At 44.6% G+C, this 16,791-nt stretch overlaps 1 protein-coding gene across 2 annotated transcripts in view; it reads right to left on the bottom strand.

The window, feature by feature from the left end:
• Window positions 1-1,521: 1,521 nt before the first annotated feature.
• The window catches only part of SOD3 (superoxide dismutase 3, extracellular), a 136,516-nt gene continuing 121,246 nt past the window's right edge, over window positions 1,522-16,791 (bottom strand). Inside the window, exons 2-4 of one of the 2 annotated variants that reach the window (XM_011935657.1) lie at window positions 12,655-12,709; window positions 12,520-12,560; window positions 1,522-2,868 (exon numbers count right to left, since the gene is read on the bottom strand). In XM_011935657.1, coding sequence (XP_011791047.1) covers window positions 2,130-2,852 — 723 coding nt within the window. In that variant the 5' untranslated portion in view covers window positions 2,853-2,868; window positions 12,520-12,560; window positions 12,655-12,709 and the 3' untranslated portion in view covers window positions 1,522-2,129. Of the gene's footprint in view, window positions 2,869-6,627; window positions 6,815-12,519; window positions 12,561-12,654; window positions 12,710-16,791 lie in introns of those variants that run through there. The other variant, XM_011935656.1, reaches the window with a different exon arrangement.

Consider the following 16,791-nt stretch of genomic DNA (forward strand, 5'->3'; position numbering starts at 1 on the left):
ACATATCTTTGCCCTGACAATGAACTGTAATTTGTCCTCCTTTTATTTCCTCTGTGTGTGTGTGTCTTTTCTTGTTTGTTTTTTGCTTTTTTTTGGTTTTGTTTTGGGGGTTTTTGTTTTGTTTCGTTTTGGTTTTTTGGCTCTGGAGGCCCATAGGATAATTTATCCATCCCATTCCTGGAACAGAAATGGAGTGAGCCTGCTAGGGTGCCTCTTCAGACCCCATCTACAGGGTCAAGGATTGTGAAGAGAGAAACTAAGAACAGAATGCAACTGACAAGAAGTGTCAGCCTCCTTCTGGGAAAAAAAAAAAAAAAAAGGTCCACACCTCCCTTGATAGTCCTGAATTTACCATAATCGAGACAGCAGAGTAGATGATGGGTGTTTGACATTTTAATCCTCTCCATCCTCTGTCCCCATGTAATAGCTGCCTCGTCACAACTTGTAATTGGGGGAATATTTGAGATCAGGATTGGGAGGTTTAAAGACACTGTTTGCTCATCCCCTTTCAGTGCTGATGAGTACAGTTCAAGTTAGTATTCAAACTAGTAAGAACCAATTGGTGGAAAAAAGTCACCAGGCAATAGCCTTTCACTCCAGTTGTCACTTGGGTTCAAGGAAAGATTTTAAAATAACAAGTTAGTGCTAGTTAGAGGTAAAAATAACCCCTGGGGACAGGTGTCTGGCTGTGGTTCAGTCGGTCGCACTGCCTTAGGAGTCTGGGAGAAACGGAATCTGCCTCCCAGTAACCAGGGTGGAAAAGTCACAGCTAGGAAGTGAGGCTACCCTGAGAGACTGAAAAGTAATTGCAAGTACGTTTATTCTGTGAATGAAGGTGTATGCACAAGACTGTTCTAGCATGGGTATAGATTATAAGTTTCGAAAGAAAGCTAAACTCCCAACAAGCCTTCATCAAAATCAACCACCTTTCCATCCCAGTGCCTCCATTTTCCTCTGGTTTTGGTCCTGCCAAATGCTAACAACGTCACATTCCAACCCTACTCTTCTGTGCTTAGGCAAGATGCAGTCCCCTGGCTTCCCTGGCACTGTCTGTGATATCTGGGAAATGGACCTAAGGCTGTACTCAGAAGCAGATGTGACAAGCTACCAGCCCAGGTGAGATTGAAGGTTTCTTCCCCTCTCAGGCCAGAGGTTCCAGTGTCAGAATCATCCTGAGGCTTGTTGCAAATAAACTTTCTCTTCTCCCTTTGGATTCCACAGCTCTGGGATGTAGCCCAGGAAGCTGTATTTTTTTTTTTTTTTTAACTTCCCTGAGTGATTCTGGTGATGTTCCTCTTGGAGCCACACGGAAGGGCAAGACAAGCAGTGACTGAACATTGTTGCCAGCAGGGTTAGTGGGGTGGGGACAGAGGATAAGGAGAAGTCCTACAGGGATTTGGGAAGTATGTTTGCCACTTACAAAAAAAAAAAAAAAAAAAGGAAAAACAAAACAAAAAGCTCAGCTTGGGAGAGAAGCCTAAAACAAATAAAGAAAAAAAAGTAACCAAGGCCCCGACGCAGTACTGAATTGCTGAATTTTTAATGTGCAACACAAAGATTGCCAAACATCCCCCTAAAGGAGCAGGTCTCAGTGGGGTGGCGGTGGATGAGAAACAGCTGAAGACGCGGGGCGTTTGGCCTGGCTTGCGCTGCACGGGCTGGCTGGCCGCGGGAGCGGTGGTGGGTGGGGAGGGGTGGGGGTAGGGGCACTCGAGGCAACCCTCTAGAGCGGCCTCTGTCCCAGGAGGAACCTGAAGGCGGGAAGGGGGAAGATCGTCAGGTCAAAGGCGGTAGTCTCAGGGCTTATGGGATGGGGAAGGAAGGAGGGTCCGGATGGAAAGGTACCTCAGGGAGCCTAGGAGGCTGTCAGCGTGGGTGGGGTGTTTCGGTACAAATGGAGGCCTTCAGACCTACTGAGAGGGGAGCTCCCAGGGTTGGGGCGGTCCTCAGGATGGAAGGTTGGTGGGTCTCGGTATAGGGGAGACCTCTGGGTCGAGAGGGCTGCGGGGAGACTTCAACAAAGGCGAAGGTGAGACCTCAGGGTGGAGGGTGTCTGTTGGAGCAGAGGAGAAGCTCAAAGGCAGAGGGGACCTCGGGGGTCCCTGGCCGCCGCCGGGTGGGGGCCCCGCTCAGGCGGCCTTGCACTCGCTTTCGCGCCGCCGCTTCTTGCGCTCTGAGTGCTCCCGCGCATGGCGCTCCCAGAGCCCGGGCCCGCACACGCCCACCACGCAGCAGGCCAGCCGCCGGCCCGCGTTCCCGTTCTCCACGCTGGCCTGGTTGCCGCCGCGGCCCAGGTCGTCCTCGCCAGCGTGGACGACCACGGCCCGGCCCACGATTGAGTGCGGGCCCGCGAGCGAGGCGGCCAGGCCGGCGCGGTACTTCCAGAGGCTGCCGTCGCGCACCGCGAAGTTGCCGAAGTCGCCCGGGTGCCGCGGGTGCGGCACGGCCAGCGGGTTGTAGTGGGGCCCGGTGGACTCGCAGCCCTGGCTCAGGTCCCCGAACTGGTGCACGTGGATGGCGCGACTGGAGCTGTTCGGCTCGGTCGGGAAGCCCTCCAGGGCGAAGAAGGCCTCGAGCTTGGCGCGGGGCGCGAGCTGCCGGAAGAGGACGACTCCGGTCACCCGGGGCTGCGCGGCGTCCAGCGTGGCCGACGGCTGCACCTGGCAGGCGGCGTGGAGTGCGCCGTCGTCGTCCCGCCGCTGCATGAGCTCCTGCCAGATCTCCGTGATCTTGGCGTGCATGTCACGGATCGGCTCTGCCAAGTCAGCGTTGGGCTCCGCTGAGTCCTCGCCCTTCCAGGGGTCCGAGGCACCGGCTGCCAGGAGCAGGCAGGAACACAGCAGCGCCAGCATGGCTGGAGTCGGGCACCTGCGGGACACCCCCGCGGAGACAGGGGCAGAGTGAGCCTTAGTTACTTGAAACATGGACTCTCAGGGTCCCCACTGTCGCAGACCCAACCCCCCAGTCCCCAGTGGGCTTCCTGGCCCAGTGGGCATTCCTTCGTGTGGCAAACGTTTGTCCAGGGTCTGCTGTGTGCCAGGCACTGTGTTAGGTGCTGTGGCTGTAAAGATGGCTGCGACCCAATCTGAAGAAACCCACAGGGATCTGAGTCACAAATGATCATGGTCCTCTCCAGTCCCATCTCTATAGCGTGGAAGGGGTCTCAGGGAGCATGAGGGGTGTCTCATGGCCCTCCCACATCTCCCCACCTGGTCTCCTGTTACCCTCTTCCTCCATCCTTCCCCACAGGCAACCCTGTCCCTGCCTTCTAGGGCTTTGCATGTGCTATGCCTTCTCCCTGAAGTGCCTTCTCCGTGTTCTCTGCTACACTCAGTAGACTTGGAGCTTCTTGAAGACAGAAACTTAGTTTTATTCATCGGTATCCCCAGCACCTGGGCCCACACCTGGCAATAGGAAACATATAATATGTGATTTTGCATAAGGAGTTAAGTGAGGGACAGACTTGGCATCCAATCATTCCAGCACAATCCTACTATTGAAGATGGGGCCTGTGCTGGAGAAGGACAGAGGAGGCAGTACCCATCTCCCTAGGAGCCTCTGGGAAGGCTTCTCAGAGGTGGTGACTTTTGAACTGGGTTCCACAAGATGGGTAGGAGTTTTCCAGCCAAGTTGAGTAAGAAGGACATCTCAGCAGGTAGTGCAGTGGAAGTTTTTAAGAAGAAAAGTGGGTGATGAGGTAGTCTTTCATTCCTTAAGTCCTACAGGTAAAAGGATGTGGGTTGGACTTTGGGATGAAGAGGAAAGGGGAGAAAGAATGGGAGTAGCCTAGGAAGAGACAGAGAAGCAGAAATAGAGACAGTGAGATGAGTTAGGGGGCATTGTAGTAACCCAAGCAGGAAATGAAGGCTTTTACCAAAGTGGAGGCAGTGCACACAGAGGAGGCATGGGTTTAAGAGACACACCGGGCAGCACTGGCAGATGAAGGCACAGTGCAAATGACCAAGGTTCCCAGCAGGAGAGACTGGGTGGAGGGAGGGTGGGACCTGTTCTGGAGAAGCAGGGAGAGAGGATGAGTTCAGCTGGAGTCTCCTGAGGGTGAGATGCTGGCGGGTGCCCAGGTGGGGAGACAGGTGGGCAGACAGTTGGAAACTTGGGTTTGGCACTTGGAAGAGGAGATGAAGCTGGCGGGGGTTCTCAGTGTTGACTGCACATCAGATTCTGATTTTTAAAAATCAGATGCCCAGGCACCACCCCAAGAGATTCTGATTCTGTGAGAAAGAAGGGTAAAAGAAAGAAAGAGAAAGAAGGAAAGAAGGAAGGAAGGAAGGAAGGAAGGAAGGAAGGAAGGAAGGAAGGAAGGGAGGGAGGGAGGGAGGGAGGGAGGGAAAGAAAGAGGAAAGAAAGAAAAGAAAAGAAAGAAGAAACCTCCATCAAAGATTCTGGGGCCCAGCCAGGAATTATAAAGTCAAGTACATATCTGAATCCCAGTTCCAACCTATACTAACTGTAACTGTGACTTCATGGGATTACTGATGCTTAGCTTCAGGTTCCTTACCTGTAGCATAAGGCCAGCCACACCACCAAGGTATGTCCAGAGGGATCGACGCTGCCTCCAAATAACTGCTTTAAAGGTCAACTGCATTTCCAACACCAAACTAGGTGCCATTTAAGAAACTCCAAGATTGAGTAGATATGCTTTATATAACCATTTCAGAAAGCCAATTTAGAGTGGTGATTAAAAGGATGGATCCTAGAACTACCTCATGAATCTAAAGCCTGACTCTGCCACTTACTCTAAGGGTTAGCAGTTATTATTTTTATTGCTGAGTAGCAGAGTAAATGCTAGACTGCAGACTGTGCACTGCCTCATCCCTTGTGAACCTCAGTTTTCTCATCTGCAAATAGGGGTACTAATACAGACTTACCTTAGAGGCTTGCTGCAAGGCTTAAAAGAGATGATTAGAATTGCTAAAACTTATTGAACAGAGGTGCCAGACACTATTATAAGTACTGTGCATGGGTTAATTCCCTGCATCCTCACAAGAACATTATTCAGTAACTGTTATCCCCATTCTAAAGTGTGGGAAACTGAGGCACAGAGAGGCATGTTTCCTGCCCAAGGTGACATGTTCAATAAGGAGCTGAAGGCAGGATTTGAAAGTGTGTGTCTGCTCCAAGCCCAAGGTTTAGGCACCACACTGCACATCTCTCATCTAGGACACTTAGCACAGAGCCCAGTACATAGAAAGTTCTCAGAAAGTGGCAGCTCTTAGCTATCAGAGAGAAGCTGCTGGTAGAGATTTTAGGACCATTAGCTAAGAGATGCTGTGGACAGTGTGAGAGGAGGTGCCCTTGAAAGGCTCCAAGAAGAAGTATCCAGAAAGAGGGAGAAGCAGAGGAACTGATGTTCAAGGACTCACCTAAGTGACATGGCCCAGTGTGGTACTACTACCCCAAAGCCCCAGGGAGTAGGCAGGAAAGTGGGGTAACTCTTCTGCGAGACCTGGACATGAAGTTCCCCATCATCAAAGACATCTTCCTCCTAAAACAGCCCTGCCACTCAGAAGGGCTCTGCTGCTTAGAAAGTTCTCCCTAAAAGCACAGAGCAAAACCAGATTGTTTTGGGTGTGTCAGTGAGCTTTCTTTTTCAAGAATCCTTGGGAAATAAATATTTTAAGGAGATGTTTTTCTCTTAAACCAAAAGAAGAGCCAGGCATGGTGGCTTATGCTGTAATCCCACCCCTTTGGGAGGCTGAGACAGGAGTATCATTTGAGTCCAGGAGTGTGAGACCAACCTGGGCAACATAGAGAGAACCCCATCTCTACCAAAAGTAAAAAAGTAGCTGGGTGTGGTGGCATGTGCCTGTAGTCCCAGTTACTCAGGAGGCTGAGGTAGGAGGATCGCTTGAGCCCGGGAGGTGGAGGCTGCAGTGAGCCATGATGGTGATCATGCCACTACATTCCAGCCTGGGTGCTAGGCGACAGAATGGGTGACAGAATGAGACCACGTCTCAAAAAAAAAAAAAAAAAGAAGAAGAAGAAGAAGAAGAAGAAGAGGAGGAGGAGGAGGAAGAGGGGGAAAGAAAATTCTCCCTTAAACCCAGGTAAACTCTGACATCTTGTTTCTTAAGCCTTTGACACCTCTTCCCCTTGGGACCAACTTCATTCTTCTCCCACAGCCTCCTGCTCAGTTTGAGCTGTGAAATGACCAAGTGCCTTTTTAAGGGCCTCCTTTGTACATGGATCTGGAGGGGAGGACAGTGTTATCACAGAGAGAGGACAGGGGCCTGTATCCTGAACCAAATGGAGGCACCAAGCCTTTATCTCCTTCCTGGGTCTGTATCTGAGAAGAACCTGCCCCTCTTGAGCCTTGGGTGTATTTCATCCCTCAGCTCGCTCCTAGAAGGAGCTCTTTTTCCTAACACTAAAGTCCTCTTGGACTGGTCTTTGCAGATGCACAGGAGGAACGGTTTCTTCCTCCCCTCATTGCCTTCCTCTCCCTTCACTCCACCTCCCTTCTAACCCCTCAGAGCAGCCAGAGAAAGTCCATTTCCCTCCCAAGAAGATCCAATTTGTTCCCAAGAGAAGGCCTGTTGCCCCAACCCAACTTCAGACTCAATAAACACACTCCAACAAGAACAAAATGAACCTCAACTTAGCACCCACCTTTCCGGCTCCTCCAAGAGAGCTTTCTCTCCTGAAAAGAGTGCTGCACCCAGCCGGCCCAGGAATGCTGGCTGTCCCTGGAGCCTGGGCTGTTAGCCCAGCAGGAGGCCAGCCCAGAGGAGTGGTCAGCGTGAGGGAGGCAGGTCATTGGGCTGGTTTAGGGAGGAAAAGCAGGCCAGACAGCCCCGGGTTGTAGAATTGGTTCGCCTCCACCTCCTCCCACTCTGTCCCCACCTCCCCTGCCCCTCCCATTTCTGGGGTTTTGGGCCAAAGATTTCATTCCGTGACTTCACCGGCTTGTAGCCAGTGACCTTCAGTACACAGCAGGGCAATAAAAATGAGAAAGAAAATTGCCTGTTTGAAGAGGTGTACAATGACCTCTTTATTGAGAGGCCCTTTGCTTTTCTCTAAGTCAGTAACTTATTGACTTATTTTTGCTGCAGGGAAATGGGCACCTCGCAAATGTGCACGGTGTTTGCTGCGGAGCTGTGCTGTCATACCTGAGAGTAGAGCAGCGGGTGGGTCGTGATGACACAGGCGGCAGTGTCCCAGCCTTGTCACTTCCTATCTGTGTACGCCTGGAGCAGCTGCACCACTCCCTGTGCCTCCTTTTCATCATCTGTAAAATGGGGGTGTGATGCTGTCCACCCCGCATGCCCACCGTGAAGATCCAATGAGATCATCACTCGCCCAGTGAGAGAGAACACAGTGGCTGGAACTAGCCGCACTCATAAATAATCATCATTGTCGTTGTTACTGTTATTATTAAAGAGATGAAGGAGTCTTTTTAGAAAAGGATTGTCTGGGAGAACTAGGAGTGTTTCTCTCCTGATGTCCGTCCTTTTCTTGCTACCATGAACTTTTCTCAATCATAGCGGCCCTTTCCAAAAATAGAAGCTTTTCTTTCCCAGAAAAGCCCATGTGGGAAAAACCAGGCAGCCTGCTTGCTGGCCTGCCCATCCTCCCACTTTCCTTCAACAAGTGTTTACTGGGTGCTCATCCGTTCCAGGCACTATGCTGTGTGCCGGGCACCCAAAGCTGCATAAGTCACCTTGGAGGTTCATACTCTGGGGACGGAGACAGCAGCATCAATAGATGCATCCAGTACAGAGTGGGGAGCGCAGCAACGGAGGAAGGAACAGGGCCTCGTGAGGTCCCAAACACCCGTTTTGGTGGCAGGAAAGCTTATAAAAAATCTAAGTCTCTGAACTCCACCCCAGGCTGGGTGAATTAGTTACCAGCAGGAGCTTCCTAGAATCATCTTGGAAAAACTCAAACTAATGATCTTTATCCAGGGGCAGGCATTCTGCGAGATAAGAGGGAGACTTCCCAGAACGCAGACTCCAGCCCTTCCACCCTACCGTCCTTCCTTCCGGCCAGCTGAGAACCCAGGCACCGGTAGCTCAATCTTGCAGCTCTGCGTTCTGTTGGTAGGCCTAGTTGTCCTCGACTAATGAGTTTTCAGAGTTCCACATGCCACCCACCACCCCACCCCCACCCTGCCACAGTCTAGTTGCTTTATCCCATTTTTAAAACATTCAGTGTTTTAACATTCAGTAGTGTATAGTCAGTCGTTTATCCCATTTTAAAAACATTTATATTTTCATTCAGTTCTTGAAATCATAATTATATACGTTCATAGCTACTATTTTTTATTATTTTATTATTTTATTTTATTTTAAAGTGAAAGCCAGTTTATTAAGGAAGTAAAGGAATAAAAGAGTGGCTACTCCATAGGCAGAGCTGGACATTCCTGAAAGCAAGAGGAAGAATGCATCCAACTTAGGTCCAATATTTCTTTATTTGTAAGATAACAAAAGAAAAAATCACAGGGGAGATGTGTTCTGCTACAAGGGCTTGTAACAAAGGATTGTTCATCTTTGTGTAACTACCGTCTTCCACAAGAATCTATATTATTATTTTTAAAGTGAAACTTTAAGAATGCTTTTGTTCTTAAGATAGCTACTATTTTAAATGGCACTTTCTTCACTTGACCTAATTTTATTTCTTTTCGGGTCCAAGAAAGCATGTCTCCATTCTGGTATTCTAGGACTGGCGCTAAAGCCTAGACTTACTTTCATTTTGATGGCATTCTAGAGGAAATCTGCCTGTTTCTCGTCCCGTACCATGGCAACATTCATTTCCTCTTCCTTTGGTAACAGCATCCCAATTTCCTTTCTGAGAAACCACTATACTTTCAGTCCAGCAGGTGGTGTTGACTTCATCTCCTGCTCCAGAGGTAGCTTGTGGCTTCGGTATGATAAATCATACTATTGCATTGGTTCAGAGATGATCCACCTTCACAGCCAATGAGACGCAATGCCACTTTCACTGGTACTCTTGAAAGAGATGCATTCTCTCTTTCTTGCTGGACTTGAAACTGGAGAAAAAAGGCTGGAGTTATTGCAGCCATCATGCTCCACTAAGGGAGAAGCTGTCTGAGGATAAGGCCAATGCAGAAGGCAGTGGAATAAAAGTAGAGGGAGAGCTCGGTGCAGTGGTAGGTGCATGTGTAGTCCCAGCTGCTAGGGAGGCTGAGGCAAGAAGGTTGCTTGAGCCCAGGACTTCAAGGCTATAGTATGCTATGATCACTTCTGTGAACAGCCACTGCACTCCAGCCTGGGCAATGTAGCAAGACCCTGCCTCTAAAAATAAATAAATACATACATACATAAACACATAAATAAAGGGTAGGGTGAAATCTGAACTCACTGGCATGGGTTCAGATGCTCTATTTTCATTATATGAGTTGATACATTCTCATTTTGCTTAAGGTGTTTGGGTTGAGTTTTCTGAAGTTGCAACTGAACACTTTATGAAGCACTTTCTCATATAGTATCATATTTCATGCTTCCAATACTTTTTGTGGGGTGGATATTAATTTGGCAACTTTGTTTATAAGAAAATAAGGTCCAGTAAGAAAAGGTAATGGACCCCAGATTGGAGAGGTAGAAAATGGCAAAGTCAAGATTCAACTCTAGGACTTTGATTCCTAAGCTTGGATTCTTAATCATTATGCTTTACTACCACCTAACCTAATGAGAAGATGAAAGCAAAGTTAGAAACAAGTAACAGAGGAGTCAGAGGAGTTCACATTTCACAGTGATCTCTGTAACATCAGTGACTGCCACGCAAGCGAGACACTGAACCATTGACCTCTTATCCTTTTCACATTTGTTAATGTATAATACACTGGAACGTCAAATGAGCATTGTCAAGCACCAGTTTTAGGAAATGCATTGAAAAGCACTCTTCCTACCCATGTGGAAGAGCTCTCTGCTACAGAACTGTGTACATTTTGTACAGGAATGCCAGTTGTAAATAATTTCCTCTTCATGTGTTCAGAAAACTGATAGACTTAAATTCCGCCAGGAAATAGAGTGGTTAGCCTGAGGAGAAAATTTTTGAAAACAATTAAGGTTTCAGGTTAACCTCCCTAGAAAGCCAGGTTTTATGTGATCACTGTTTACCCAACCAGATTACTTCAAACATGCCTGAAAAAACTTACAGCATGTTTTGCCTGCCTGGGGTTCTCCCAGAAGCCCCCTGGGGAGTTAAAGTAAAACCAGGGAACCGCACAGTACAATCTTGAATCTTATCATTTTATCTAGAAACATCTGGGTAACAGGAAAAAGTGGATCCTCACTGGGAGTGTGGGGAGGAAGAAAAGAAACATCATTCTTATTATGAATAGAAATAAAATAATGCGCCAGACACAGTGACTCACACCTGCAATTGTAGCAATTTGGGAGGCTGAGGAAGGAAGATTACTTGAGGCAAGACCAGCCTAGACACCATACGAGACCCCCATCTCTACAAAACATTTTTAAAAATTAGCTGGGTGCGGTGGCACATGCCTGTGGTCCAAACTACTTAGGAGGCTGAGGTGGGAAGATAGCTAGATCTCAGGAGGTTGAGGCCACCGTAAGCTATGATTATGCCACTGCACTCCAGCCTGGGTGACAGAACAAGACCCTGTCTCAAATAAAGGAAAGAAAACAATCATGTCTAACATTTATTAAGTGCCTCTTCTGTGCCAGGAACACGCACCCTTAGTGTGCACCTCTTCTTTTGTATTATTAGTGCTATTCCTCAGTGAAGAGGAGAGATTGCATGCTGTTCTGTGCCCCATTGTGGCACGTTTGCTTTCACTGTCAGCATGTCAACCCTGCCCTTTAAATGTTGGAACAACGTGTATGAAGGAGAAAGTAATGAAAACCAGTCAGAACCAGTAATTTCTCAACTAATTACACATGAGGCCACATGAAGAGAATGACCAATGGCAGAATACAGAAGAAATGCCTTTTCTGATCCAAAGGTGAGTGTGTGTAAAATATTCCCTTAGGAAAACATCAGAGTTAAATCCCTCCACACTGAGTTCTTCATGAACTCTGACTCTCCCTCCAGTTCTACTCCCTGCCCCATGCCTATGAGAAAATTTGGGCCAATTCTGGTTTGCCATAGGGAAACAAGATAGCATGGCTCGGGGATGTCAATAATAATAATAAAAGAGCTGTGTCACATCTTAAAAGCAAATCCAATTTAGTGCTTATTTCCTCAAAATAATATCATGGTACACTCGGGGAAAAAAAGAAGACTTTTCCAGCTTATTTTCTAATTATATTTATTTAGCAAACATTCAATGGGCCCAACAGCCATATTTGCCCCAATTCTTACTCTCTCCTTCCCAAGAAGCTGAAAAGCTAGACATTTGCTTTCCCGGAATCCCTTTCATCTGACATTGGTCATGTGACCCAGCACATCGTCCATGAGACATAACCTGATGTGCATTTGGAAAAGCTTTTTCTTTCTTTATAAAAGGCAGAAACGGCTGGTGTTTTCCCCCTTCCTTCTGCCTAAAATGTGGGTGTGATGCCTGATAGCATGGTAGCTACTTTGGGTCCATGCGATGACAAGAATGAGAACATAAGGCCAACATGTCCAGGATGGTAAAAGGGAAAGACGGAAAGAACCTCGGTCCTCAAAGACCTCACTGAACACCTTAACCAACACCTGCACAGCTCTAGTCTTCTTGTAATAGAAGAAAATCAGCCTCAACACATTCTACTATTGTGGGTTTCTGTTACTAGCAGCCAAATGTATGCCCAGCTGATGCAATCATGTGTCAGACCCTATACTGGGCACCATGACTATGAAGATGTGGAAATCACAACCTCAATTCAAGGGGCTCATAGTCTATTTGGAGAGACATATGTGCAAGGGACCATAGAATCCTCCCAGTGTCATACTCTTATTTTACAGGTGGAAACCAAAATCTAATTGATTATTCCAGTGTCATCCCCATTAGATGCAGAGGAAGCACTTGAAGCCTTCAGGCTGCTGACCTTCAATCTCACCAGTTCCAAGGCTCCATTGACCATCTCTTCACTTGTCTCCCTGCTCATCCCATCACACACACACCCCACAATTTCACCATGAGGAAGAAGTACTCTCCCCACTCTGAAAGCCAGCTTGGCCCAGGCCCTTTCCTCCACAATCCCAGAATGAATGAAGTAATAGAAAAGATGGGCAGAAGATCTCCAAGGAGCTGTGTAAAATGCACAAACATTGCCAAATGTAGAAAATAGAATCTGAGGACAGAGGTGAGACAAACTACTCTTGGAATTTTAGAAAATTGATGTTAGAAGGAAATGTAGAGGATAGAGAGATCCTCTTGACTCAGAGTTTGTTTTAGAGAAATAATTAGGAATTCTAAATGCTGACAGGATTCAAAATGAAGCCTCAGATCCAAGGCCGAGGGAAGAAAATAGGGCAGCAGCCATGTGTCTCACTCAGAAATGAATCCAGGATGGTTCTGGCTAATCTTCGGGGATGATTTTAAATGAAGTGGATCATAGCTTCCATCACAGTCCCCAAATCACCCTCACACACCAGGGTCACCTAAAGAGGAGCAGCTACAGCGGAACTAGCATCTGGAAGATTAGAAGATTCTGTGTTATAGCTCTAGTAGTATATTTGGAATTTCACTTCACAGAATATTGGAGCAAATCATACAAAGCAGCCCACCTCCTCGTAGTGTTCCTGGGCCATGGTCCAGCTGTGCAGACTCCATCATGCCCTTCTAGAGAAAACAGAGGAAATGTGGTTGAGCCTTAAGACATCCTCTGCACAGTGGGGATGTACTGCAGGTTTAGCATCCTTCATCCTAAAAGCTCCAAAATCTAAAATTTTTTGAGCACCAACATGAGACAATGACACCTTTGTTTCTGGTGGTTGAATGTACATGAACTTTGTTTCATGCACAAAATTATTTTTTAAATTGAATAAAATTAGCTTCATGCTATGTGTTTCAGGTATACATAAAACACAAATAAATTTCACATTTAGACTTGTATTCCATTCCCAAGATATCTCATTATGCATGTGCAAATATCCCCAAATCTGAAAAAATCCAAAATCCAAAACAATTCTGGTCCCAAGTATTTTGAGTAAGGGATACTCCACCTTTGTTTCTGGTGGTTGAATGTACATGAACTTTGTTTCATGCACAAAATTATTTTTTAAATTGAATAAAATTAGCTTCATGCTATGTGTTTCAGGTATACATAAAACACAAATAAATTTCACATTTAGACTTGTATTCCATTCCCAAGATATCTCACTATGCATGTGCAAATATCCCCAAATCTGAAAAAATCCAAAATCCAAAACAATTCTGGTCCCAAGTATTTTGAGTAAGGGATACTCCACCTGTATGAGCTGTTAGCCTGGGACAAAGGCATGAACTTTTAGAATATCTCTCCCAACTTCTGTCCACTTTAGCAGAAGAAACTTATCATACTGGCCATTCTCCCCCAAACTGTTACACCAAAGCAGGAATTTATCACTCATTGGCCAAGCCATTGCAGAAAAGATGGAATCTAACTACTGGCTCAACTACTTGATTTCACTTAGGAAGATGAGTTTTAATAGATCAAAACATTCCTCTGGTTGGGCACTAGTGACCAAAATGAAGTTATCTTTTCACTCATGAATATATTCATTATTTAAACACAAGTATAGATTTGCAACCTCTTTTAAAATGTATTTTCAGAGAGAGAACAGCTATTTCTATAAGAAAATGCCAATGCATAGGCTGAAACTATCACCTCCTTTTTACATTATTTCCCTCAAAGCTAGAAAATCTCAAATTTACTACCACAGGAATTTAAAACTCAGTGCCTTTGGGGGCCATACAGGTCACATAATGAGTAAAGTTGACTGGATATAGACCTCTTATTTGTTGATGTGATTTGGATATTTGTTCCCTCCAAATCTCATGTTGCAATGTCATCCCCAGTGTTGGAGGTGGGTCTGGTGGGAGGTGTTTGGATCACGAGGTTGAATCCCTCATGAATGGCTTAGCACAATTCCCTGGGTGATGAATGAGTTCATGCAAGATCTGGTTATTTAAAAGTGTGTGACTCCCCACCTATCTCTCTCTTCCTCTCGTCATGTGACATGTTGCTTCTACTTTCACTTCTGCCATAAGTTCCCTGAGACCTCACCAGACGCCAAGCAGATGCCAGCACCATGCTTCCTGTACAGCCTGCAAAAAGATGAACCAATTAAACCTCTTTTCTTTATTAATTACCCAGCCTCAAGTATTTCTTTATAGCAATGCAAAAATGGCCTAATACATTTTCCCTTACACTCACAAACTGCATATCTACATTTTTTCTTTCTATCTTAGTGGAGATACTAATCTGAAAAATATTTATCTTCCATGAGAAGAAGAACAGCAGCTCATTGAAAAATGGCAATTCAGCCATTCTCAGATTGGATAAAAAAGCAAAACTCAACTATTTGCTGCCTCTATGAGATGCATGTCAAATATAAAGACACAGACAGACTGGCAGTAAACGCATGAAAAGAAGATTTACCATGGAAACAGTAAGCAGAAGGACATAGTTACATTAACATCAGTCAAAAATTGACATCAATACAAAAGCTACTGCTGTAGATAGTCACAGCAACTGGACAGTTCACAATGATAAAAGGCACATTTATCAAGAAAACATAATAATCCTAAATTTTATATATCCAACAACAAAACTTCAGAATAAATGAAACAAAAATTTTAAAAACTAAAGACAGAAATAAACAAATTCACAGTCATAACTGGACACTTTTAACATGCCTTCTCATTAATTGATAGAAGAAATAGACAAGACAATCAGTGATTATTTGAACAACATTATCAACTGACATGACTGAACTTGTGTTTTCCCAGTAGTTACATAATAAATATTCTTTTCAAATTTACATGGAATGTTTACCAAGATAGATCATCTCTTAGGCCAAAAATAAGTTTTTATTAAATTTAAAGAGGTTAAAACTTTTCAGAGTATGTTATATGAGTACAATGAAGCTAAAATACAAATCAAGGAGATATGCAGAAAATCCTCAAATATTTAAAAATTAAATAATGCACTTCTCAATAACTTATGAGCCAAAGAATAAACCACAGGGAGATCAGAAAATATTTCACATGAATTGTAATGAAAACAACATATCAAGCCATAGAGGATGGAGCCAAAGGAGTTCTCAGAGAAAAACACATAACTTTCAATGCATATATTAGAAAAGTAAAAAGGTTTAAACACTAAGAAGCTAAAGAAAGGAGCAAATTAACCCAATGTAAGTAAAAGGAAATAAGTAATAAAGAACATAAAATAATAAAACAGAAAACAGATAAACAATAGAGAAAAAATTTAAAAACGAAAAGTGGATTATTTTTAAAGATTAATAAAATTGATAAATTTCTAGCAAGACTAATAAGAAAGAAATCAAAATTACTAATATGATAAATAAAAGAGGGCACATTATTTCATATCCTACAGCTATCAAAAAGATAAATAAGTCTTGTGAACACGTTTATGCTAATAAGGCCAATAACTGAGATGCAATGGGAAAATCTTTGAAAAACGCAACTTACAGAATTTACACAAGAAAAACAGTGTGCATTGCCCTGTGTGTATTTAAAATTTTATTTTGTTATTTAAAACATCCTTCCCACAAAGGAAAGTCTAGGCCAGATGGGTTTGCTGGTGAATTCTATAAAATTCTTATGAAATATTTAAGAAATAAGTAATACCAAATTTACACAAACTCTTTTAGAAAATAGAGAGGGGTAACGTTCTTCTCAGTTTCTCTTCTGAGACTAACATAACCATGAAATTAAAAGCCTGACAGATAAGTATATCTAATGAACATAAATAAAAATTCCTGAACAAAATTTTAACAAAACAAATTCAGAAAATATACAATATGGAAAATATATTGTGACCAATTACAGTTTACCCCAGAAATGCAAGCTTGGTTTAACATTTGAAAGTTAGTTTATATAATTAACCATATTAACAGAATGCAGTGAAAAAAAATCACATGATCATCTGGATAGATGAAGGAAAAGTAGTTCACAAAATCTAACCCCATTCATGATAAAAAGAAAAAAAATTCTTGGCAAACTAATAATAAAAGACAACCTCCTCAGTTTGATTAAAGGCAGTTACGAAAAACCTACAAGTAGCAGCCAACTTAATGGAGAAATATTGAATGTTTTCCGTCTAAGACTGAGAGCAAGGTAATATCTGCTCTCCCCGTCTCTAGTCAATATTGTACTGGAATTCCTAGACAGTGCAATAGGACAAGAAAGAATAACAATAAAAAGCCTGGAGGCCCGGCACAGTGGCTCACATCTGTAATCCCAGCACTTTGGGAGGCTGAGGTGGGTGGATCACCTGAGGCAGGAGTTTGAGACTAGCCTGACCAACTCTGTGAAACCCCATCTTTACTAAAAATACCAAAAAAATTAGTCAGGCGTGGTGACTCATGCCTGTAATCCCAGCTACTTGGGAGGCCGAGACAAGATAATTGGTTAAACTCAAGAAGCAGAGGTTGCAGTGAGCCGAGATCGTGCCACTGCACTACAGCCTTAGCAACACAGCAGGACTCCATCTCCAAATAAATAAATAAATAAATAGCATGGATATTGAGGGGCATATTTAAACTTTATGCAAACACGAATGCCTACACAGAAAAGTCTAGGCCAAGTGCAATGGTTTACGCCTGTAATCTCACCACTTTGGGAGGCTGAGGTGGGCAGATCACTTGAGCTCAGGAGTTTGAGAGCAGCCTGGGAAACAATGGCGAAATGCTGTC

The sequence above is a fragment of the Colobus angolensis genome, unplaced genomic scaffold (assembly GCF_000951035.1).
Source record: "Colobus angolensis palliatus isolate OR3802 unplaced genomic scaffold, Cang.pa_1.0 Scaffold146, whole genome shotgun sequence".
Lineage (NCBI taxonomy): Eukaryota > Metazoa > Chordata > Mammalia > Primates > Cercopithecidae > Colobus > Colobus angolensis.